Source organism: Drosophila rhopaloa, unplaced genomic scaffold, assembly GCF_018152115.1.
Source record: "Drosophila rhopaloa isolate 14029-0021.01 unplaced genomic scaffold, ASM1815211v1 contig_163, whole genome shotgun sequence".
Classification (NCBI taxonomy): Eukaryota; Metazoa; Arthropoda; class Insecta; order Diptera; family Drosophilidae; genus Drosophila; species Drosophila rhopaloa.
This window is the reverse complement of record NW_025335043.1, coordinates 10,421,610-10,444,559: the sequence shown is the minus strand read 5'-3', so window position 1 is coordinate 10,444,559 and position 22,950 is coordinate 10,421,610. Positions and strand designations below refer to the sequence as shown.

At 40.0% G+C, this 22,950-nt stretch overlaps 10 protein-coding genes across 10 annotated transcripts; 4 read left to right on the top strand and 6 right to left on the bottom strand.

The window, feature by feature from the left end:
• Positions 1 to 1,295: 1,295 nt before the first annotated feature.
• On the bottom strand, positions 1,296 to 6,738 carry LOC108043777 (calphotin-like). Its single transcript, XM_044457747.1, has 7 exons — positions 6,703 to 6,738; positions 6,282 to 6,642; positions 4,958 to 5,202; positions 4,002 to 4,366; positions 3,733 to 3,809; positions 1,925 to 1,944; positions 1,296 to 1,860 (listed from the first exon to the last, which is right to left on the bottom strand). The coding sequence occupies exons 1-7, from the start codon at positions 6,712 to 6,714 to the stop codon at positions 1,372 to 1,374; spliced, it is 1,569 nt and encodes a 522-aa protein (XP_044313682.1). The 5' UTR covers positions 6,715 to 6,738; the 3' UTR covers positions 1,296 to 1,371.
• On the bottom strand, positions 3,972 to 4,470 carry LOC108051573 (cuticle protein 38-like). The gene is made up of 2 exons (XM_044458114.1): positions 4,427 to 4,470; positions 3,972 to 4,366 (listed from the first exon to the last, which is right to left on the bottom strand). Exons 1-2 carry the CDS (start codon positions 4,436 to 4,438, stop codon positions 3,998 to 4,000), a joined length of 381 nt encoding a protein of 126 aa, XP_044314049.1. The 5' UTR covers positions 4,439 to 4,470; the 3' UTR covers positions 3,972 to 3,997.
• Positions 4,755 to 5,206, top strand: LOC108051572 (cuticle protein 38-like). Its single transcript, XM_017133711.2, has 2 exons — positions 4,755 to 4,806; positions 4,868 to 5,206. The coding sequence occupies exons 1-2, from the start codon at positions 4,795 to 4,797 to the stop codon at positions 5,204 to 5,206; spliced, it is 351 nt and encodes a 116-aa protein (XP_016989200.2). The 5' UTR covers positions 4,755 to 4,794.
• A 276-nt stretch (positions 6,739 to 7,014) lies between the features above and the next one.
• Positions 7,015 to 7,486, top strand: LOC123037444 (cuticle protein 38-like). The gene is made up of 2 exons (XM_044458115.1): positions 7,015 to 7,073; positions 7,130 to 7,486. The coding sequence occupies exons 1-2, from the start codon at positions 7,062 to 7,064 to the stop codon at positions 7,484 to 7,486; spliced, it is 369 nt and encodes a 122-aa protein (XP_044314050.1). The 5' UTR covers positions 7,015 to 7,061.
• Positions 7,487 to 8,391: 905 nt separating this feature from the next.
• On the bottom strand, positions 8,392 to 8,870 carry LOC123037443 (cuticle protein 38-like). The gene is made up of 2 exons (XM_044458113.1): positions 8,820 to 8,870; positions 8,392 to 8,763 (listed from the first exon to the last, which is right to left on the bottom strand). The coding sequence occupies exons 1-2, from the start codon at positions 8,829 to 8,831 to the stop codon at positions 8,392 to 8,394; spliced, it is 384 nt and encodes a 127-aa protein (XP_044314048.1). The 5' UTR covers positions 8,832 to 8,870.
• A 290-nt stretch (positions 8,871 to 9,160) lies between these two features.
• Positions 9,161 to 9,607, top strand: LOC108051576 (cuticle protein 38-like). The gene is made up of 2 exons (XM_017133715.1): positions 9,161 to 9,199; positions 9,260 to 9,607. Exons 1-2 carry the CDS (start codon positions 9,188 to 9,190, stop codon positions 9,605 to 9,607), a joined length of 360 nt encoding a protein of 119 aa, XP_016989204.1. The 5' UTR covers positions 9,161 to 9,187.
• Positions 9,608 to 10,649: 1,042 nt separating this feature from the next.
• Positions 10,650 to 11,091, bottom strand: LOC108051571 (cuticle protein 38-like). Its single transcript, XM_017133710.2, has 2 exons — positions 11,049 to 11,091; positions 10,650 to 10,988 (listed from the first exon to the last, which is right to left on the bottom strand). The coding sequence occupies exons 1-2, from the start codon at positions 11,058 to 11,060 to the stop codon at positions 10,650 to 10,652; spliced, it is 351 nt and encodes a 116-aa protein (XP_016989199.2). The 5' UTR covers positions 11,061 to 11,091.
• Positions 11,092 to 11,374: 283 nt separating this feature from the next.
• Positions 11,375 to 11,847, top strand: LOC108051575 (cuticle protein 38-like). The gene is made up of 2 exons (XM_017133714.2): positions 11,375 to 11,419; positions 11,476 to 11,847. The coding sequence occupies exons 1-2, from the start codon at positions 11,408 to 11,410 to the stop codon at positions 11,830 to 11,832; spliced, it is 369 nt and encodes a 122-aa protein (XP_016989203.2). The 5' UTR covers positions 11,375 to 11,407; the 3' UTR covers positions 11,833 to 11,847.
• Positions 11,848 to 16,441: 4,594 nt separating this feature from the next.
• Positions 16,442 to 19,045, bottom strand: LOC108050543. The gene is made up of 3 exons (XM_017132263.2): positions 18,675 to 19,045; positions 18,531 to 18,611; positions 16,442 to 18,482 (listed from the first exon to the last, which is right to left on the bottom strand). Exons 1-3 carry the CDS (start codon positions 19,007 to 19,009, stop codon positions 16,442 to 16,444), a joined length of 2,457 nt encoding a protein of 818 aa, XP_016987752.2. The 5' UTR covers positions 19,010 to 19,045.
• A 1,459-nt stretch (positions 19,046 to 20,504) lies between these two features.
• Positions 20,505 to 22,796, bottom strand: LOC108050545 (polycystin-2-like). Its single transcript, XM_017132265.2, has one exon. The coding sequence runs from the start codon at positions 22,780 to 22,782 to the stop codon at positions 20,578 to 20,580; it is 2,205 nt and encodes a 734-aa protein (XP_016987754.2). The 5' UTR covers positions 22,783 to 22,796; the 3' UTR covers positions 20,505 to 20,577.
• Between the last annotated feature and the right edge of the window lie 154 nt (positions 22,797 to 22,950).

Below are 22,950 nucleotides of genomic sequence, written 5' to 3'. Positions count from 1 at the left end.
CATGTATTTTTAAGCCAAAAATATTTATTTATTTAACATTATCAATCAATCATGACATCTAAGAGTCTTTAAGGTTTCTTTATTATTATTAATTTCTTATAAATAATGTTTGACACTTTGTTATTTTATTTTTTTTCTGTGTACATGTGGGCTACACACAGAGACAGATACAGATGCCGGGGCCAACTTCAAGCGCAATTTTACGCAACAACAAAAAGTTTAATTGAGGATAAACTTTGCTGCGTTTGCGCTGCTGTTGAAAATCAACCAACGTCGACATGGAAAATTTCCCCCAACCCAGGGAAAATCGTGGAAAACTTTGCCGGAGGAGGGGTAGTGAAAAGAGGCCTTAGTAGTGTAGCTGTTTAAGTTTTCGCTTTCTACTCGGCATTACTTTCTTAATTTCCTTTTTTCTGGTGTTGCGTTGTTTGCGGCCAAACTTTAGCTTAAAGCTACCCACATTGTTTCATGGCTTTAAAAAGAATGAAGGAAAACACGAAAGTAAATTGAACATTTATTGGTCATTCATTGCGCTTCGCTTCTTGCATTGTTTGTCAAATGCCAAATGAATGGCAAATATCGATGAAAAGGAAATGAAAAACGATTCGACCCGGAGTGGCCTTCCCACGACCTGAGCCACCAACCCACCAACCCACCTCCCAACCAACCAATATTTGTTACCAGAAAAACCCCACACACACATTACATACATGTGCCATAATTCGTCCTTAGAAGCGTAGACGAAGCCAATGTGGGAAACTGAAACACAAATGACCTGAATAAAAAGCGACGACGCGACACAAACGATTGACTCTACATGTTTGAGGGGTATTCGTGGTCATGGGAGGTTACACCTCAAAAGTGGACCAACAAATGACGGATATTCTAAGTTCAATGGGTATTTTTGAGTTGATTTATTTCAGAAATGTAAATGTTATAAAACAAATTGTATATTAGTTAATCACACTTTTTAATCCCATGTATTAGGAGTTTATTTTGTAAAGGCATATAATTATTTTAAAATTTCAAATCTTACATCGAAATGGGATCTCTGCATAGACATCCTCATACTCTTCATTTCCTTTTTAAAACTCCTTTAGTTTTAAAGGTATACATTTTTGCAAAAAATAAAAAATATAAATACCATATTTTAACAGCTTCATAAATATTTTTGTCAAAGGACTTTATCCAAATACCCTTTACGAATTACCTGAAAAATCAGCCCAACGAGGCGAGAATAAAAAATGCAGTGCATTTTTATTTTTTTTTACCAATTTTAACGAGTTTTATTAAGGGCTATCAGTCATTGAACACACAAACGGTTGCTTAATCCCTGGGGTACGAATGGAGTGTATGTGCTTGTTTTTTCTTTTACCACAAAGCGGGCGCGGCATAGCCCAAAGGAGCTGGGGCATAGGCCAGTGGAGCCGTGTATTTGGCCAAAAGGGGAGCGGCATAGGGATGGGTGTAGGGTGCAGCAAATGGAGTGGCAATGGGAGCAGCAAACGGAGTCACTCTGTTCAGGATCGGGGCGGCCAGAGGAGCGGGAACTGGAGCGGCGAAGGCAACGGGAGCAGGAGCAGCCAGGGGAGCAGCCAAAGGAGCAGTCAAAGGAGCAGCTAAAGGAGCAGCTAGAGGAGCAGCCAGTGTCCTCAAAACTGGAGCAGGTGCCACCGGAACTTGGGCAATCAACGGGGCATGGGCAATGCCATTGAAGGTCCTTGCCACCACTTGGCTACTGGCGGCGGTCACAACTGGAGCAGGAGCAGCCAGCAGAGGAGCGGGAAGAGCTGCCAGCGGAGCATGTAGCAATCCTGGCTTGCCAGCCACACAGGCAATCAGAGCGCAAATGACAACGGCCTACAATAAGTCAAGAAATTAATTAAAAACACCCATTAAATTTACTTGGCAAAGCAAAACTAACGTATTTGAACATGATGATTCCTTTTTTTGTTTTTTTGATTTAAAGCTGAGCTTGGGTTGACTTGAAAGCAATGAGCTGACTGATGACAAACGAAGGCGGCCGCTGGCGTATTTATACCACTGAATGGCACACGTGGCGGCTACTTAATATTCTTAGAGTGCGCCGACCGTTGGCCCATTATAAGTGTCTGAAAAATATTAGTTGGTGGCTTTTCGGTTTTAGGTCTTTGAGGGACGGCATAAAACCCGAAGGGCAGCCAATTGCACTCGCTGGCTAATTATACAGAAATTGGTTTTAACTGCAATTTCGATTTCATTTGGAATTTACCATATTCGCTTGATGTGAGCAATGCAAACTAACAAATAGGTTAATTGGTAGTGACACAAGCGTATTTTTATATTTACTTAGCAAACTCTTCTTAAATGCATGACATCCCAAACTAACCACAACCCTTGGTTGAAATTTATTGGTGTTTCAGGTCAGAAATTAAGCAAAAATGGTGATAACAATAGTCCAAGAGAACATTTCTCACACATGAACCTAACCCTTTGGTTTTGGCTGCCAGGCATTTTCATTGAAAACCTGTTGGCAGCCACAAAATATATATATATAGAGACTAGTCCAGGCATCCCGGCCAATTAAGCATTTTGAGCACGTGCCGACTTTGGTCAGCAGTAGAAAGCACACATGAACGCACTCGAATGATTTTGGGAACTCCTCTGCTGGACGGCCACATTACAACATATATTGTTTTGGCCATCCGGGTCAAGGTTGTAGTGCGGTTGTGGTTGACTGACCTTTGCTATTTGTTTATTAAAAAATATATTGGCAACAGAACATGTGTTGTTTTTTTTTATATTTGAAAGAAATTATAAAGAAACGAAAGCTTCTGTTTTGTATGAATGTAGGCTATAAATACTATCATCACCCTAAATCTGGTACTTTTTAAACTCAGATTTTAATTCTTCAAATTCAAAACAAAAAAACATTGCAAGCATTAATGCTTCATACTTTCTTCCTTCTTTAACAAAATCTTTTTTTTATTTCGTAGAGAACTGGAACTATTTTTATTTTTACTCTTGAATAAATTTGCAAAAAATTTGTTGAACCTTGATGTGGCTTCACTTTCAAAATAATTTCGGATACCTTCGGTTATAAAGAGATATATATGTACAATGCTATAGTAGTACGCTTATTACAGTTAGCCGGTGCGATGCGCCTTCTGAATGCTAATTCTTTACCGGGTTGTCACGTTCTCTTTCAAATCCATAAAAATAAATCGAATTGGATGGACCGCACGTTAAAACCCATTTTTTTCAAGAAATAACGAACTACTACAAAATTGCAAAAGAGACTTAATTTAATCTGTTTCCTGGTTTCCATTTTCTTGCAATTTTTGTTGACCCAGAAAGATCGTAAAATCAAGGGGACGAATTTAATTTTACTTTTCGTTTATTTTATTGTAATATAATTTGTAAGTACAAATTTAAACGGCAGTTCATTTTGTCAGCCAGTTTAAAATTAAACTAATTAAAAATTCAATTATTTCTTGTCTAGAGAAATTATCTAGGCCAAAAAATTTGTATAAATATATGTAGTATATAAAAAATGAATTAAGGGAATAAATATTTATTAGAATTTAATTTTTTCTGGTATTTAAATTATAAGGCAGAACTCATTTTAAATTTACTTTTCTTGAACTGTGTCATTATTTAATTCACTTAGCCCTCAAAAGTTCATTAGCCCTCGACATCCCAGCGACCTTGACATAATTGCATGTATTTGTCGACAGCAACTTCAAAACAAACCATTTTGGCCACTCTTAAATATCACGCATCCAGCGACGGCTGCCGCTGGCCAATAACTTGTCCACTGGCTACGTGAGCTGCATCCGCAAATGGCCACTGGAGTGCCAGTGGTCGGTCATTACTGTTGTTTATGGCCACGACCCGCTGACAGTGGCTAATTCAATTAAAATTGTCCAGCAGTTCAGCACTTCCCCGCCCATCGAAACCCTTGTAATTCTTTGTGTTTTCCTTTAATTTTAATACGTTTATAGATCAGTCAAAGTTCCTACAGGAGAACTGGAGCGGCAGCTGGGAGGGCATTGTACGCCAGTGGGGAGGTGTAGGCCAAGGGGGAGGTGTACGCCAGTGGGGAGGAGTAGGCCAAAGGAGCCGCCAGAGGAGCAGCTGCGTACTTGGCAACCACGGGAGCAGCCACTGGAGCAATCACTGGAGCAGCGGCGATTCCATTGAAGTTCCTGGCGGTCACCTGGCTACTGGTTGCGGTCACAACTGGAGCAGGTGCAGCCACCACAGCAGCGGGAGCAGAGTAGGCCAGAGGAGCAGTGTAAGCCAGTGGGGAAGTGTAGGCCAGAGGAGCACCCAGAAGTCCTGGCTTGGCAGCAGCACAGGCAACGAGAGCGAGGACAACGACGGCCTGGAAATAAAGAGGTTCGATTAATATTATCCTTTATAGCTCAATTCTTGAAGGACCTACGTATTTGAACATGGTGGCTATATTTCTTTGTTTGCTTCTTGGGAAGGCTAGAAACGATTTGATGTCCAACCACTCTTGGTCGAGCATATTTATACCCAAAAGTTGTATTCAAGTCTGACTCATGATCGTGCGTATTGAGTTCATTTAAATGCTGCGACAGTCTCCCGTTACCATTTGCACTTTACCATACTTTATGTTATTTCCCACTACTGAATGTCGAATAAATGTTGGTATGCAGTGGATTCGAAGGCCTAAGGTCACAGACGAAGACGATTTGGGTGTATAAATAGCGACAAGAAAAGTGATGAATGATATCAGACAAGTTCAAGTCTTCAAACCGAAAGAACCAAAACAAATCAACTTCCACAATGTTCAAATCCGTAAGTTTGTGGTATGAATTTTGATTCTTGTTTTCTAAAAGTGTTTTTTTTTAATCCGCAGGCTGTTGTTATCTTCGCCATCGTTGCCTGTGTTGCCGCCAAGCCAGGACTTCTGGGTGCTCCTCTGGCCTACACTTCTCCACTGGCTTACACTGCTCCTCTGGCCTACTCTGCACCTGTGGTGGCTGCTCCTGCTCCAGTTGTGACCGCCACCAGTAGCCAGGTGATCGCCAGGAACTACAATGGAATCGCCGCTGCTCCAGTGATTGCTCCCGTGGCTGCTCCCGTGGTTGCCAAATACGCAGCTGCTCCTCTGGCGGCTCCTTTGGCATACTCCTCCCCCTTGGCTTACTCCGCGCCTTTGAGCTACGCCGCTGTTCCCGCACCACTCCTCATCTAAATTAAAAATTTTTGATCACTTAGAACAATTAAAAAAAACCATAACTGAATTTATTGCCTTTTAACTTTATCTATACTTTATCATACTTATAGAGTTATTTATTCATATATATTCTCGATCAGAATAATCACACGAATTAATATATAATATATTTGCTTGCCTGCTGCCCGACTATCCGCATGACATTTCGGATGTATACCATAAGATGTAGACTCGAACATAACGTTTTACATATTAACTTATTAAATATTACATTTTTTTAAGGAAAACCATTTAAGTTTTATTTAAATTACTTACTCGAAGAATAGAAAGCTTATATTTATTCTACCCCGTTCAAATCTTTCTTTTATTGGGATTTCTTTTTCAAATAAAAAAATTGTCCTTATAATTCAAGATGGTTACAAAGTCAAACTAAAAGTGTAAATTATGATCAACAAAAAAATACAATTAATAAAAAAGAACCAAAGTTTTGATTACTGATATTAACAGCTATACAATTAAGGTTGTTCTTTGTGACTTTTGACCAATTGTAAATTCTTTTGATCAAGATTTAAAACAACGCTTTTTCGGCTTACCCTTGATATAATTTGGTTTAGGTTTCAATAATTTTTTTGGTTTTAGATTGCTTAGATTGTAACTTGCTTTAGATAGCGGGAATTACAAGTGAAAAACTACAATTTGTTTAGGGGGTTCTATTCTTTTCAAAAGTTTAAACAACCCATTTGCTCCTTGAATTGCTGCAAAAGTTATATAGAAACCTCGATAACTTGAACAAAGATAATAGGTAATCTAACTAATAAATCTTTAATTGCGATAAAATAAAGTACATATATCCACATTTTAAAGGGCTTTAAATTATCGATTTATTCTCCCTATTGATTCTTTTATATAATTATAATTATAAGTATAATTATTTGAGTGTCGCAAATATATCTTTAACAGCTTTACAAGCCCTTTAACAAAAATTATAACCATATTTTTAAGATCAATGAAGAGCCATAAAATTATACTTAAATTCCCATGATTTTGTTTATTTTTCTAAGTGATCACAGCTTAGCAGTTTAGATAAGGAGAGGTGCAGGAGCAGCGGGGTAGCTCAAAGGGGCGGAGTAGGCCAGGGGGGAGGTGTACGCCAGAGGGGAGGAGTAGGCCAAAGGAGCCGCCAGAGGAGCAGCCGCGTACTTGGCAACCACGGGAGCAGCCACAGGAGCAATCACTGGCGCAGCTGCGATTCCATTGTAGTTCCTGGCGATCACCTGGCTACTGGTGGCAGTCACAACTGGAGCAGGAGCAGCCACCACAGGTGCAGAGTATGCCAGAGGAGCAGTGTAGGCCAAGGAGGAGGAGTAAGCCAGTGGAGAAGTGTAGGCCAGAGGAGCACCCAGAAGTCCTGGCTTGGCAGCAGCACAGGCAACAAGAGCGAGGACAACGACAGCCTGCGAATAAAGAAGTTCAATAAATGTTATCCTCTACAGTTCCTTTCCGGAAGGACCTACGTATTTGAACATGATGTCTTTATTTCTTTGATTGCTTCTTTGGAAGTCTCGAAATTATTTGATAACCCACTACCGTTATACGATCTTATTTATACCCAAAAACAGTAATCAGCTGTGACGTATTCAGTTCATTTAAATGCTGCGACAGTTTCCCGTTACAATTTGCACTTTACCGCAGTTTAGGTGATTTCCCACTGCTGAAAGGGGAATACGTAAACATTGGTTGGAATTTGTTTGCCTGAGGTCACCGTCGCAGTCTTGTCTTGCTCTGGTGTATAAATAGCCACATGAAAAATTGAATGATATCAAACAAGTTCAAGTCCTTAGAACGACAGCACTAAAACAAATCAACCATCACAATGTTCAAATCCGTGAGTTTTTGGTCTTGGGTTTTAGTCCAGTTTTCTAAATATGTTTTTATCCGCAGGCCGTTGTTGTCCTCGCTATCGTTGCCTGTGCTGCTGCCAAGCCAGGACTTCTGGGTGCTCCATTGGCCTACTCCTCTCCCCTGGCATACACCGCTCCTTTGGCCTACTCTGCACCCGTGGTGGCTGCTCCTGCTCCAGTTGTGACCGCCACCAGTAGCCAGGTGATCGCCAGGAACTACAATGGAATCGCCGCTGCTCCAGTGATTGCTCCCGTGGCTGCTCCTTTGGTTGCCAAGTACGCAGCTGCTCCTCTGGCGGCTCCTTTGGCCTACTCCTCCCCTCTGGCGTACACCTCCCCCTTGGCTTACTCCGCTCCTTTGAGCTATGCCGCTGCTCCTGCACCTCTCCTTATCTAAGTTAATAAGCTGTGATCACCTAGAAAAATAAACGATAAAACAGAAGCATAATACAAATTTTTTGTCCATAACTGATCTTTTATACCATTTGATAGCAGTGTTATAATATTGGTTAGAGGGATGTAGTGCTGTAAAGGATACATATGTGTATATACAGTGAATTGAATACATTTATTTCCAAAATCAACAAAATTAAGACAGTTTGGCTAGAGTGTATCAATAAATCATTCCCCAAAAAACATAAGCGTGTATTGGGCTTCATCACCTTGTGAAATCAATCAAGCCTCATTAAAGTTGTTTTTTTGCTTAGATTAATTTATCTATGATCCAGTTATCGAAGCTTATAAGTATATAACATTTCTAGCATTCGAAATCGACTAAAATTAACATATAACAAACTACATATATTCAATTACAAACTTAAAAAATTAAATAAATTTCGAAAGGTAACAATAAAGAAAAATATTTTAGTTTGTATATTTTTTGTTGATCGTAAATTAGCTTTTTTCGCCCGGCCGTTCCTATTTGAGAGCAATAGGACTTATATAAAAACACAAAAATTAATACCAAATAATTATTAAATTAAGAATGTTAAACCTTTAAGGCTTGAGTGATTTTTCCATTAGAGTATTAAGTGTATATAACTAATATTTACAAAACCAAATAAAGTATTCCCAAGACCCGTACTCAAACATTTCACTGATGAATCATAGAAAGGTCTAAATATGGGAGGAAACGATTTTTTTGACCTGTAAATTGAACTTTTTTAGTGAACCAATAAGTAATTCCATGAAAAATCTTAATAATAATCAAGAATAAATTAGCTTGTAAAAAGAATAATAAAAGGCCAAAAGCTTTTGTTTTTGATTTATATTTCTTGCACTAGGTAATCACAGTTTACTAATTTAGATGAGGAGAGGTGCGGGAGCAGCGGCGTAGCTCAAAGGAGCGGAGTAAGCCAAGGGGGAGGTGTACGCCAGAGGGGACGAGAAGGCCAAAGGAGCCGCCAGAGGAGCAGCGGCGTACTTGGCAACCAAAGGAGCAGCCACTGGAGCAATCACTGGAGCAGCGATTCCATTGTAGTTCCTAGCGATCACCTGGCTGCTGGTTGCGGTCACAACTGGAGCAGGAGCAGCCACCACAGGTGCAGAGTATGCCAGAGGAGCAGTGTATGCCAGGGGAGAGGAGTAGGCCAATGGAGAAGTGTAGGCCAGAGGAGCACCCAGAAGTCCTGGCTTGGCGGCGACACAGGCAACGATGGCGAAGATGACAACAGCCTGCGGATTGAAAGACTTTTAGAAAACTGGACTAAAACCCAAGACCACAAACTTACGGATTTGAACATTGTGATGTTTGATTTGTTTTGGTGCTTTCGGCTTAAAGACTTGAACTTGTCTGATATCACTCAGCACTTTCCTTGCCGCTATTTATACACCCAAATCGTCTTCGTCTGTGACCTCAGGCCTTCGAATCCACTGCATACCAACATTTATTCGACATTCAGTAGTGGGAAATAACATAAAGTATGGTAAAGTGCAAATGGTAACGGAAGACTGTCGCAGCATTTAAATGAACTCAATACGCACGATCATGAGTCAGACTTGAATACAACTTTTGGGTATAAATATGCTCGACCAAGAGTAGTTGGACATCAAATCATTTCTAGCCTTCCCAAGAAGCAAACAAAGAATTATAGCCACCATGTTCAAATACGTAAGTCCTTCCAGGAAGGAACTGTGGAGTATTTTGTTAACAGAACCTCTTTATTCGCAGGCCGTCGTTGTCCTCGCTCTCATTGCCTGTGCTGCTGCCAAGCCAGGACTTCTGGGTGCTCCTTTGGCCTACACATCTCCACTGGCTTACACTGCTCCTCTGGCATACTCTGCTCCCGTTGTTGCTGCTCCTGATCCAGTTGTGACTGCAACCAGCATCCAGGTGATCGCCAGGAACTACAATGGAATCGCCGCTGCTCCATTGATTGCTCCAGTGGCTGCTCCCGTGGTTGCCAAATACACAGCTGCTCCTTTGGCCTACTCCTCCCCTCTGGCGTTCTCCGCCCCCTTAGCTTACACAGCACCCCTCGCTTACAATGGTCTCCCAGCTGCACCTGTTCTTGTTTAAGTACTATTAAATAAATCAAAACAAATTTGCAGTTCCTATAACTTTAAATATTTGCATTATTTACTATAGTAGTCAGAATGGGACAATATATATTAAAAAAAAATTGGTTGATTTTAACATAAAATATTATGACGGAAACATCATATGAAAATAAATTATATGCTATGCATGCTATTTTGGTGTGAGGGATGGTTTCTATGTCAGCTATGAAATATATTTTTATGTCATTCTCTTAAAATGTAAATTACAATATCTTGAAATATTAGCAGATATATTCAAAAGCAAAGAAATTATGGAAACGCTCAAATTTAATTTCGTTTTAATAATACTGAAATTTATTGTTCACTTTCATCGTACATAGGCTACTGGTAATCAAAGCGCGTTTAGGGAATTTATACTTTGACATCAATTAATTAAAGGGCTGTTAGCTTTAGATTTTTTTGGTAAGCAAAGAAGGTAAGCTTTTAACTTTAATGCCGAACTCAATATTGTTAAGAAGACCCCTGATGATATGTAACCATCGATTCTCAATACAAAGGTTTAATCCTTATATTATTTAAACTTTATCATAGGAGGAGGACAGCAGAGGTTCAGAAGGCTCTCATCTAATTTTATCTAAAGCCAAGTGCCTTCTCCAAAAAAAGAATGTCAACTGACAGTTGGCCCATCAGGTACACAAACAAGGTGATTGGCACTTCCTCGAGTACAAAATCGAGGGTTCCTGTCGGTCACAGGTCACTCTTTGACCTTGACATAATTGCCATTCTCTGTACCCAAAGCCGAAAAATAGAATAGCCCTCGAATACAAATCAATTTCGCACAATTTAATGTAACAAACATTGGACGGCAGCTGCTGCCGCTGAGCTGACAATAATTTTTATGGCCATTACGTGACCGGCATTTGAAAACTTTCGAATGTCCCACCAGCAGACTGTGGGTATTGGCGGTCTTAGTATGCCATCGGTAAATCCAATTAGCAGGAGACGAAAAAAAGAGGAGCAACTCGAATTTGGTTTGATTTTTATATTACTTTTAAAGCTTCTTAGACAAGAACTGGAGCAGCTGGCAGGGCACTGTAGGCCAAAGGTGAGGAGTAGGCCAGGGGAGATGAGTACGCCAGTGGGGAGGAGTAGGTCAAAGGAGCCGCCAGAGGAGCAGCTGCGTACTTGGCAACCACGGGAGCAGCCACGGGAGCAATCACTGGAGCAGCTGCGATTCCATTGAAGTTCCTGGCGATCACCTGGCTGCTGGTGGCAGTCACAACTGGAGCAGAGTATGCCAGAGGAGCAGTGTAGGCCAGTGGAGAAGTGTAGGCCAAAGGAGCACCCAGAAGTCCTGGCTTGGCAGCAGCACAGGCAACGAGAGCGAGGACAACAACGGCCTGCGAATAACGAGGTTTGATTAATAAAATATTCTACAGTTCCTTCCTGGAAGGACTTACGTATTTGAACATGGTGGCTATTTCTTTGTTTGCTTCTTGGGAAGGCTAGAAATGATTTGATGTCCAACTACTTTTGGTCGAGCATATTTATACCCAAAAGTTGTATTCAAGTCTGACTCATGATCGTGCGTATTCAGTTCATTTAAATGCTGCGACAGTCTCCCGTTACCATTTGCACTTTACCATACTTTATGTTATTTCCCACTACTGAATGTCGAATAAATATTGGTATGCAGTGGATTCGAAGGCCTAAGGTCACAGACGAAGACGATTTGGGTGTATAAATAGCGGAAAGGAAAGTGTTAAGTGATATCAGACAAGTTCAAGTCTTCAAACCGAAAGCACCAAAACAAATCACAATGTTCAAATCCGTAAGTTTGTGTTCTGAATTTTGTTTTTGGTTTCCTAAATGTGTTTTTATCTGCAGGCTGTTGTCATCTTCGCCATCGTTGCCTGTGTTGCCGCCAAGCCAGGACTTCTGGGAGCTCCTCTGGCCTACTCTTCTCCCCTGGCATATACCGCTCCTTTGGCCTACTCTGCACCTGTGGTGGCTGCTCCTTCTCCAGTTGTGACCGCCACCAGTAGCCAGGTGATCGCCAGGAACTACAATGGAATCGCGGCTGCTCCAGTGATTGCTCCCGTGGCTGCTCCCGTGGTTGCCAAGTACGCAGCTGCACCTCTGACGGCTCCTTTGGCCTACTCCTCCCCTCTGGCGTACACCTCCCCCTTGGCCTACTCCGCCCCTTTGAGCTACGCCGCTGCTCCCGCACCACTGCTCATCTAAATTTAAAAACTGTGATTACTTAGGACAATGAAGAAAAACTTGACTCAATAAATGACTTGAAAATAATTTAAATTACCGAAAAATTATTTTTCTTGTAAACTTAGCTGACGTACATTGTATATACTGCACTGCAGACAAGATTGTTTCACACTTTTACTCTACAGTGTTTCTCTTAAGGTCATTCATTCCATAAACCACTACTTAATACCAATTGAACTGAAAAAATCACGAAATTTTTAGAAATCTTGCACATAGCAAAAATATTTATACATGCATTTAATAGTTCCAATAATATCTAAAATAATTCTAACCGACTTTGGAATTTGATAAAACAAGTATACATTTATTACATATTTTTTTGTCTGCTTAAAGTTTTAATAGGCAATCAGAAACTGATATTGTCATGATTTTTTTCTGCGTGTCGCGCCGTAATCCCTTTTTTGGGCCCGTGGTTATTTGTTAGTTTTGCCTTTCCGCTTATCTAAAACGCTTTCATGGCGCATTTCATGCATTGATGCACAACGTAAATAGCCATTTTTGCTTTCGCGCGTTTAGATATAAAATGGCATTTCCTTGCCAGCTGCCAGAAGCCAAAGAAAGAGCCGAAAAATCCCCGGCATACGTTATCGCCTGCCACAGGGTTGAAAATCCCCCACATCCTCAAGGATTTGCGCGTTGGCGCCTCCTTTTCTTTTTTCCCCAGCAAATTTCCTTTTCATGCGTTGCCTTTAAATTGATTAGTTACAACTTGTGATTACAAAAACCCAAAAATTCCGAAAAGAAGCAAACTCGTTGCATAATTAAGTTTACTTGCCAGGTGAAAGTCACGCCCAAAACCAAAAAATCTGCAACTGCAGTTAACAACAAAATAGTTTTAAAAAAAGTGTAAAAAAAAATTTTGTATAAACGCGACTTTTGCATTCTCTTGTCTAAATAATTAAAAGTTCGCCCTTGCCCAGCGTCCACACCCCTTTTTTTGTCGGTTGCGTTTTTGTTTGCCATTTTGTAATTGCTGTTAATGGCAAAAACAAGCAAAATGGTACACAACCTCGACTGTGGAAATCCGGGAAAAATCTCCCAACTCTACACGAATTTTGCATTAAAAAGACCGCGCATGTAAAAACGGGGCGTTAAAAAATAAGTCTTTCTGCTGGAATCGAATAATGTTGTACCCTCTTATTTTAGTAATTTTAATTATATCATGAACAACATTTAAAATAACTTTTCCTGGGATATATTTTTATTTCGTATCTTGAAAGAAAATAAATGTGAAGAATTTCCTTGATGTATATTAACCTTAGAAATAACAAGTGTACTTACCATGTTATTAACGATTTGATGGTTGATACATTTTGTTGTAAATGTTTTGTATATAAAAGTGTCGCAAACGATTTCGATTTTTTTCTCTAAATTAAATAATACTTTTAGTAAAAATGTAAGAAATCTTTAAATCTTTTTCGAATGGAAAGTATCCCTCGGGAGGGTATTTAAAATGTAGCAGACAGGAGCCAAGATGAAGTTACTGCGACAGAACAGCAACCAGATTCAAAAATTTGTTGCCTGCATCCAAGAGGACCAGACAGAGCCTAGTTACCAAACTTTATGACTTGTTTATGCTCGTCCCTGCTCCCTTCTGCTATTTGTTTGTCGGTAGATGTTTCTGCTGGCTGTTAATTTTGTTTGCCGACAAGGCGCAAAATGGTTGAATAATGGCCAGGCGACATTTCGCTTAATGTTTGACTTGGCTGCAATACAAAATCTGATGCAGGATGCGATGAGAAACGAGTACAAGAGACTGCAAATGTTTGCTAAGATTATTTTCTTGTTTCTCCTTTATTTTGATTATGCAAAAGGATTACCAGGGCTAACAATGTGTGAGGAATGTGTTAAGATATTAAAATATTGCGACTTTGCTTATTCATTATTATTTTGTTCCTACTTAGATTCAATGTGAACGCAAGCTTACTTCGTCAAATCAAAGATTTAATACTCTACCACTCATTTTATGGGCAGTGCGTTGTATTTTGGCTCAGTTAGAAAAAATAACTTTTAAATGGCCTATTTTGTGGCCAAAAGCTTTGAAAAATAAACTATACCGTTTTTCGATGAAAATTCTAGGAAATAACCGTCAAATGTTTGAATGTTATACCTCGTTGAATTCGTTATAAAATTTTTAATCAATTGGCGTTCACAGCTAAAAAAAATTAATTTTTGTGAGTTTTCACAAATAATAATGAGGTTACCCCTTATGAAAAAAGCACAGATAATTTTACCAAATCAAACTAGAATTGATTGTATACGTTCTCAGCTGCACAAAAGAGTCATTCTTTTGGATATCCGTCTTTCTTTGGCAAAGTTGCAACAAAAACCCCTTAAAAATGTGTTTTTAAAAATATATTTCAGCTCAATTTTCGGTTTTTTGATCAAAGCCATTGGAAATAATGGTCAGATCTTGGAATGTCATACCTCGTTGAATTCGTTATAAAATTTCCAATCCATTGGTATACTCAGCTAAAAAATTTTATTTTTGACCGATTTTGGAAAAAAATCATAGGGGTAACACTTATAAAAAAGGCGAAAATCGACAAAAAAAAAAATTTTACCAAATCAACCTGGATTTGATTGTATAGGTTCCTAATTGCACAAAGCAGTCGTTCTGTTGGCTGTTCATCGTATTTTTGATAAGTTAGAACAAAAAAGACGTTTTAAAAGGTTAAAATTCAGAAAAAATTAGCTCTAGTTTTAATTTGTTATTAAAAGGGAAATAAAAGTCAATAGTCAAATACTTTATATGCTTTATGTATAAAATATACAAAAAAATATTTGCGTGTACTGAAAAATATATTCAGTGCTTACAACTCCCCTCCAAAAAATTCTTTCCAAACTCCTCTGAGACTTGGCTAATGATCCAGGACCCGAGCCTATCTTTTTGGCCTCGAAATCAGGAGAAAGCCTTCCCTCCTTTCGCCTATCTATATGGCTAATTAGGCTAAACAAATTATGGAATATGATTAATAGAGAGCACGGCCTGGCAATTAACTTTTTGCGATAAATAAAACGGAATATATTTGTAAGTATGAATTAATGTACGCCAGAATTGTAGGCAGATTTATTGACCCAGCCCACGAAGCAAACGCCGTTGGCCAATTTTCAAGAAGGGATTTGTCCTGCCATTTAACAATTCACGTAGTGACATTTGCATTTTTGATTGCCTCAATATTTCTTGCACTGCTTTTGTTTTTTGCTTATGGCCATCGCACCGTTGTAGGTGTTCCAACCCCTCAAATATTCAGCCAAATAAAAAAGTTTTAGCCCAAGAAACGTGTCGTGTAAATTAAAAAGGTTTTGGTTTTAGTGGGGAGTTTTCGGTTTAAAAAATGATACGCCAAAGGTCAGCGAGGCTTTAAAATTTTCCCAGCCAAGTTTTATGCAAATCATTTATATACTTTTTTTTTGTGTTGGGCGTGACAAGGTCTAATTATGCCGGATTTTGGGCTGCTCATCTGTTTTTATTTTATATAGAGTCAATGTCATTTACTTAATTGGTCTGCGGTTCATTCACGCCAGTAGGGAAAATATTTCAATCAAAAGGATTCCTTTTTTTCAGCGGGGATTAAATGCTAAGCAAAAGTTCAAGCGACCCAACACAAAGAGCCGATGTATTATATTTTCAGGCAATTGTTTACGGGGTCTTCGCTTTCTTAGTTTTGGGAAATGGAGAAACATCAATTTTCGGTGGGGAGACACGTGCTTAAGTAGCGGGAAAAATGAGAATATAAGAAAAGGAAAAGGCGAATCCCCAGCGGCGTGGTTTTCCACTCACACACACTCCTTCGCAGGATTCAGGACTTCAGGAGACCCGAGAAGTGACGTGTTTGGCGCTGCACCAGCACTTAACCTTGGCTGTACACCGAGGACACGGCACTCGAGTTATGAATTAAATCCTGCCACGAATCCTGTCCGCAGAGATAGCTGCCACATAAAAGGAACTTCGTATCTCTTTGCAAACTTTAACCCAAAAGCCTGGCAGGACGAAGTTGGCCCTCTTGCGTGGGAGAGAAAGCTTTGTCCTCTGACTTCCATTCAGCTGCTCTCTTTGTCGAGAGCTTTCTGGCCAAAGGGACATTTAAGAGGCCTTCTGGTAAAACCAATTTAAAGAGAAAGTATTTGTGTGCGGAGAAAAATGTTTGTTGGGTTATTATTATCTCCTAAAGGAAGATGCTGAAAATGTTTCATTTTTCAATTTTTGCTCTATAATAAATTTTAAATGTTCTAAGCTGTAAATTAAACCGTCTGATATTTGGTCTTATTTAAATTATGTAAACATATATTATATTGCATATTATATATGTAATAAAACAAACATACTATTTGACCCATAATATTGTATCTGCCACGATAAGGATGAGAGTATTATTTTCCCCAAGGTTAAACCCAATTCAGATAATTCAAACAACGAAGTTTTGAAAGTTAAATAAACTGAAATACGAGCATAGAATCAGATTTAAATACGATACGAGTAATTATGAAATAAATGTTATTATTTAGTCGCAATAAAGTATGAAAGTTTCAAGCCTTTCTATTTCAAAATTTCATATCAGATTAAATTTTAAATAGGTTCATTTTTGATAACCTTGATTTCGGCCTTTCGATGATTGGCCGTTATCAGATATAGTTTCTCCAGCATTTTATCCGCCTGAGCCGTGTCCATGGCGAAGACGTGGATCATTCCCGTCTCATGAACCCGAGCTGCCACGCCGGGCAGTCCCTTGTCCACGTAGTAGACGTAGTGCATCTCCTTGATGAGGGGTTCCGAGCATAGGGCATAGGCCTCGCTAAATTCGGTCAGAGCAATTCGCCAGGGATAGTAGGCACAGGATATGAGTCGCAAATGTAATAGCTGATGTGAAGGATCCGCCTTGAAATTAACCTGCAACATGAGCTTGGTCATCAGTTCCCTTTGGGTTTCGGCCAGCATTGCCTGGCTTCTTCCGTTGATAATCATCACAGTGCCATTGGCCCAAACCCAGGCTATCTGCGTGGCCTCAAATCGCTTTTGGATAACATCTATATCGCTGTTGTAAACAGCATTATTAAGGCTATTTACGGCCATTTTTAAATTCAAATTTCTGTTTATTTGCAGAGTGCAAAACATTTTGCAGAACTTCATCTCGATGCGCAGGCGCAGGTCCTCGACTTTACGTTTGGCCGGTCGACGTAGGATCCTGATCTTCTGGAGGCACTGATCCAGATGAACTGGCAAAGGTGGAAGCACCAACGATCTCCTCAGATTCTCCGCCGACTTTAGGCCAAATTGCTGGTTCCACTTGGAACGGAGTCTTTTGGCTTGGGGATCCCTAAATTCCGTCATACTTTGATCAATAATATCCTCAAAGTCTTCGAGTCGAACTTTGTAGCTATTCTGCCAGCCAGAATCCGTTGAAGATGATATGTTGGACTTTCCTGGAATTCGCGGCTTCATCTGCTCCTTGCTTATCTCGTTTTCGAAATCGATTCCTTCGGGTTCTTTAGGGTTGCTAACACTATCCTCATAGATGAGCAGTTGCAGTTGCTGGGAAATGGTGTTACTACACTGCTGTAGCCAATCCTGAATGGCTGACTCCTCTTGAGGTTTCGGAGGTACTGGTTTGATATCTTTAACCTCAAGAATAATGGGTCGCTCTGGTCTAAGTTCTTTCATTTGCGCTTTCTGAACTGGTTTTTCCATTTCTGGAAGGGTTTCTGGCAAAACTACTGATTTAGTCGTTTCATCTTTTTTTCTTAACTGTGGCTCTGCTATAACCATTTTACGGGGCAGAACTTCAGTCAAAGGTAACTTCTTTCTAACTTCCTTTACTTCCGTGCTAACAAGACTCTTGGGCTTTAATAACGCAAACAGGATACTCCGTTTTTCGGGATCTCTAGCCAAGTTCAAAAGCATATCAAACTCTTCTATATCACTTTGAGGTTCGTTGAGCAGCTCCGTTTTGATCCAATCCTTCATGGCTCGCTCTTCTTCAACGCTAATATTCATGTGATCAAAGGCTGTATCTTCAACGTGAAAATTTCGATGCTGCGTATCATTCAACAATTTCCTGTTTGTTTCCCAATTCAAAAGCACCTCAGAAGGAGTCTTATTTTCAGGATCAACTATTTTTGAGAGAGACTTCCGGGACTTTGGAGGTTCCATAATTTTTTGAGGAGTCTTGGATTTTTTCTGATCTTCCAAACAACACAAAGGCCACTCTACTTCTGAGGGCTTTACCAAACCCTTCTTCAAGTCACTGTAACTCTTCCAAATATCCTCTGAGGAAGGCAGATCGATATTCACCTCTTCCACGAACTTTGTTTTAATGGGGGATATGGGTCGAAAAGAGTGTTCCATTAACCACTTTGGATCTATTGCTGGTGGATCGTTTTCGTAGGCAGGTTTTGGCGGCATACCGCGCACTTTGGGCAGCTGTTTCACCTTGTACTTGGTGGGCAATCGTCGGGTCTTGACTATCCTTGATGAACTTGGTGGGGGCATTGGGTCCACATCGGCGATCACGTGCATGGGTTCGGAGTTCTCCTCGAGGCCAAAGTCCAGAACCACATCACCAATGCAAAACTTAGTGGGCAACGGTTTTAGAAGTGGGGCACCAAAATGGCTATTTAAATTGTTAGTTATTAACATAGTTTACTATTTAACGGCTTACCGTGACATTTGTGGTGGAACGGGAGTATCTGGCCTTGATGTTTGGCCTTGATTTCTTGTTTTTTGTATAGGCTTAAAGCGGCTATATATAAATAGAAATCATATATAAGCATTTGAACATTCATATCTTATAAGAAAAACCCACCTGGGCAAAGACATGTTTGAAATATTTGCTGGGGTGTTTCTTCCTGTCTGGTTAAAAAGGGGGGGAATCTCTTTGTCCTTTTTCGTCTTTTCGTTTTTTTCTTTCAATAGCTTCATGTTGTCCTTGCTACTTAAATGCTCTTTCTTCGCGCTTCCTGGATTCTTCTGTTTCTCAGTGTCCTCCGACTCAAGCTGCTTGAGGGTTTCGTCGCTGAACAAATGCTTGATGAACTCTTCGTCCTCTTCTGAATCAGAATCGGATAAATTCTCGAAAACGGGCGTAAACCTTCCCCAATTCGGCGGAGGTGCACCTTTAATTTTCGATGGACGTGGCATTTTGCGAGAATATATATTGTACTAAATTGTCAGACGTCAAACCTTATGTGACCTTATGTGTTCAACAACCCTACCAGAGTTGCCGCTTGTGCTATTGGGTTTTAAATTTAAAACAATAATCTTTTTGATAAATTAGTACATTCCATTTTTTTTATTTAACTTTCGTGTTTGCCTTCATCGCAAAATATTGGTATATATTAAATATTGAAACTAAGAAATGAACTAATCATTAAAAGTCTTCTTATTACATTACTAGCAGTACTTTACCCTCCGTTTTTCACTTTAAATTGTTGTGGCATGTTCTTATGCCGCAGAAATGTTTCCCCAGAAATATACGAAAACAAAATGCATTGCCTACTTTTGGGGATAGACTCCTGCACAAACGGTTTCATAGCAGCCAGCTTCTGAAGGCCAGTTGCATTTGTCGGGCTGCAAAAGTAATGCATACTTTTAGTTGCTGATTGTGGTTCCATACAAAAATTAAAAACTTTTCGGGTATCTCACTCCCACCAGGAAAAACTCCACATGGCTTTTGATTTGGCCACTCTTTCTTTTACCGTTTGTCTTCTTTTACCGTTTGTATGTACACACACACACACACAGCCTCACACGCAGTAAATTGGAGAAACAGTCAGGTAGTTAAAACTTTTAAATTGAGGGCGGGGATCATTTGTGATTTCTGCCGTCTGGGCACTGCAAATAAAAAGCCAGAAGCGGGAAAGCTGGGAAAGCTGGAAAACCTGCAAAGTTACAGTCACGGCAGAAGCGCTCTGTCACTGCTCATTTGTTGCTAATAATTATAAAAGTTTTACTCAATCCCCTCGAGTGACATAAGTACCACAAAAAATATATAGAAAAAAACTTGCCAGACTATCTGTCTGTGGGTTGATAGAAAAAGGACACAAAACTTTTCACAATTGTTTAGTTTACAGGATATGCTCGACAATATTTGCGAAAGTCCTTTTCAGCGCTAGCATTTAGCTCAGATTTCGCAGGAAATAGTTTTACAGTCAGGGCTCGGCCTAAAAGCATGCAGTATTAAATTTTTATTTGCTTACTTCATAACAATAGTTTTGGATGGGGGGCGAATAATAGTATGGGGTGTTCCACATCCCCCTTTTGTATAAGTCATTTAGTTTTGGGGACTTGGAGCATAGCCAGAATTCTGGATAGCAAACAAGTCGAACAAAGCAAGCGCCAAATTGCCTTAAAAGCCTTTTCAAGTCAAAAGTTTTGCCTGTTTGCGCATAATTATTTAGCCATGACATAAGTAAAAAATCCAAAAAAAACTATACAGTATTAAGTAGACTGATAAAAACAAATCATGAGTTATCTTAATTTAAAAAAAGGCTTAAGTCGCTCATGAATTTGATTTTAAGTGCATTAATAATGAAGTCAAACAAAAACCTTGTAAACATATTAACTATTAGAATATAATAAGGTAAAAGACCTTTACTTAAAATTGGTGAATTACAGGTTTTAAAGTTTATCTACCTCTTCTTATATGATTTCATTAAACAAATTTTAAAGTCATTTACAATATTGTTGTTACTAAATAAAATCGTATTTTAAAAGGTAGATGGAGCTATTTGCTCTTCGCGTTTTCGATTCGACGGACCAGGCTCCTCATCTTGGTTTAAATCCGGCAGATTTCCATCTTCATCCCCGAACATAAGTCGCTCAAGCAGTTCCATTTGCGTTTGAAGAATTGCGGCCAAAGTAAAGGTCCTCTCGATACGTTCTCTGTATCTCAATTGAAGAATATCCTCATCAATCGGGTTATTATGCATCGCTGTTGGGTCCTTATGCCTCTTCTCATTGTTAATCTCGTCTTTATCCAGTTTTCGCTGAATATTCTCAGCCACCGTGCCACTATACGGATTATACCCCTTTTTGAGGCCAGTCACTTTAAGTACAAAATTGATATAGTCGGCATACTCCACGCGAAGGAATTCGAGAAACGATATGCAGCGCTTCTCTGTGTGATCCCTTTCCACTTTGGCACTCGTCAGTTGAGCCCTCAACATGGATATTATCAAATTGATTAGCAGAAACTTGACCACAAAGCCCATCATGGCATATAGTATGAGGCCCAGCCACATGCCACCATAAAAGAGATCTGGAGGATTCACTTGACGAGCATAGCCGAAGGTAAAACACATGAGTGTAACAATGGCAGAGTCCAAATCACTGAAATGGATTGTGTGATTGCCATTGATTGTGACAGCTGCAATGCCAAGGGCGACAATAAATATTATGGTTATTAGGACCGTGAAAAAGAGTGCCCTCCAGGCCAGGGCCAGGGTTTCGGTGAAAAGTTGAAAAGTGCCGGCAAACTGCATTACTTTCCAAAGCCGCATGGTGACCAGCGCCACGGCGAATCCCTTGAGAACATCTGCAAAGTAGTTGAGTCGCGCCGGTTCACGGAAATCGATAAAATCCACCATCACCGAGATTTCCACCTTGTGTATCATCGATTGAACCAAGCTACCCCGGATAAATAAGAGCGCCGCAATCAGTATACTGAGCAACACGATCAAGGCATCCAACATGACCCACAAGGTCTTCAGCGAGTGCGGATCGTACCATACCTTCACAAAGAACGCCCTGGCAAACTGCGTGCAGATGATGAAGGATATGAATATCATCAGCATTCCGATGATCGAAAAGTGTCCAATTTGATCGATGAAAACGTTGCTTTCGACTTGAACGTGCGTGTCGATGCCGCCGAAGGGAAATTGCTCCACCCACAGTGTGCACACGCTAAAGGTGTTTGCGTCCGCATTGTACAAAGAAAAGTCCATGAATAGAGCACTCGTATTCGAATCAAGCCATTTCTTATCGATTAGATAGTCGAGGATTTTAAAACTTTTGAAACGCGTGTCCGAGAGCAGATTTATGTAGCCCTTCGTTTCCGGATAAGAGAGATGTTGGCCATGATGAACGATACCTAAAATTAAGTTGTCCCGGATACCGTAGTCGGTCGACACCCAGGGCTTGTAAATCGTCCAGAATTTATTCGTATACGGTTGGCGTTCATATGGCAATTTCCAGCCCTCCATGTAATCCCTTTCCGTGAAAACAGGGTCATGCAGACCCATGCGGTTGTTCTCCGTCCTCAGCTGCCTCAATCGCACCACGCCCAACAATCTGTTGCACTCCGAATAAATCCAAGGAGCTCCGCCAATCGTATTGTTCTCACTCGTAAAGGCCCGAATCAGGGAGAACTCTATGAATTCATATACTTTCAGCAGCTCAGTCAAACTTGATAGTCCGCGCGTAAATTTATGATTGTACTCGAAGAGATGCTGTATGGTTTTGGTGTTGAAGTAGAGAAAGTCATCGAACAAGACCAAAACCATGCCGAGAAATACCAGAAAAACCTTGGCCGTTAGATAAAGTTCCTCGGTTATCACGCGGTACTTCAGGTTGACCTCCTCATTTCGATGGCTTTCCGTGATGATCAGCTCACTCCGCAATGTCCGAAGTTTAATCCTTAATTTGTCCATAAAGGACTCCACGTTGGCGTTTTCATCGGGCCCCACTGGAGGTTGTTGAAGAGGCCACCAGGCGGCATCCAGAGACATTATCACGAACTTGAGGGGCGTAAAAATAATTATCCGAATAAAAGTGACCGCCAAAAATGAAACCAGGATCATATTGAACTTGCCGTCCTCATGATTGAAGCCCGAGAATTTCCAGAGGCAAATTCCACATACGGTTATTATAACCAATGTTAGATAGATTATCATGTTACTACTCTTCTTCGCCATTTTTAGAGGATTTTGTCAAGCTTTTATTTTTCCTTTCAATTTTATTGTCAGTTATTTTAAGAAAGTAATTTCTTGACAGCACAAAATGGGGCTCCTTGTAGACAGCTTTTTTGTCGAAAAGATATTTTTATCAATTACTAATATTCTTTCTCTTATTGCTTCTTTCCT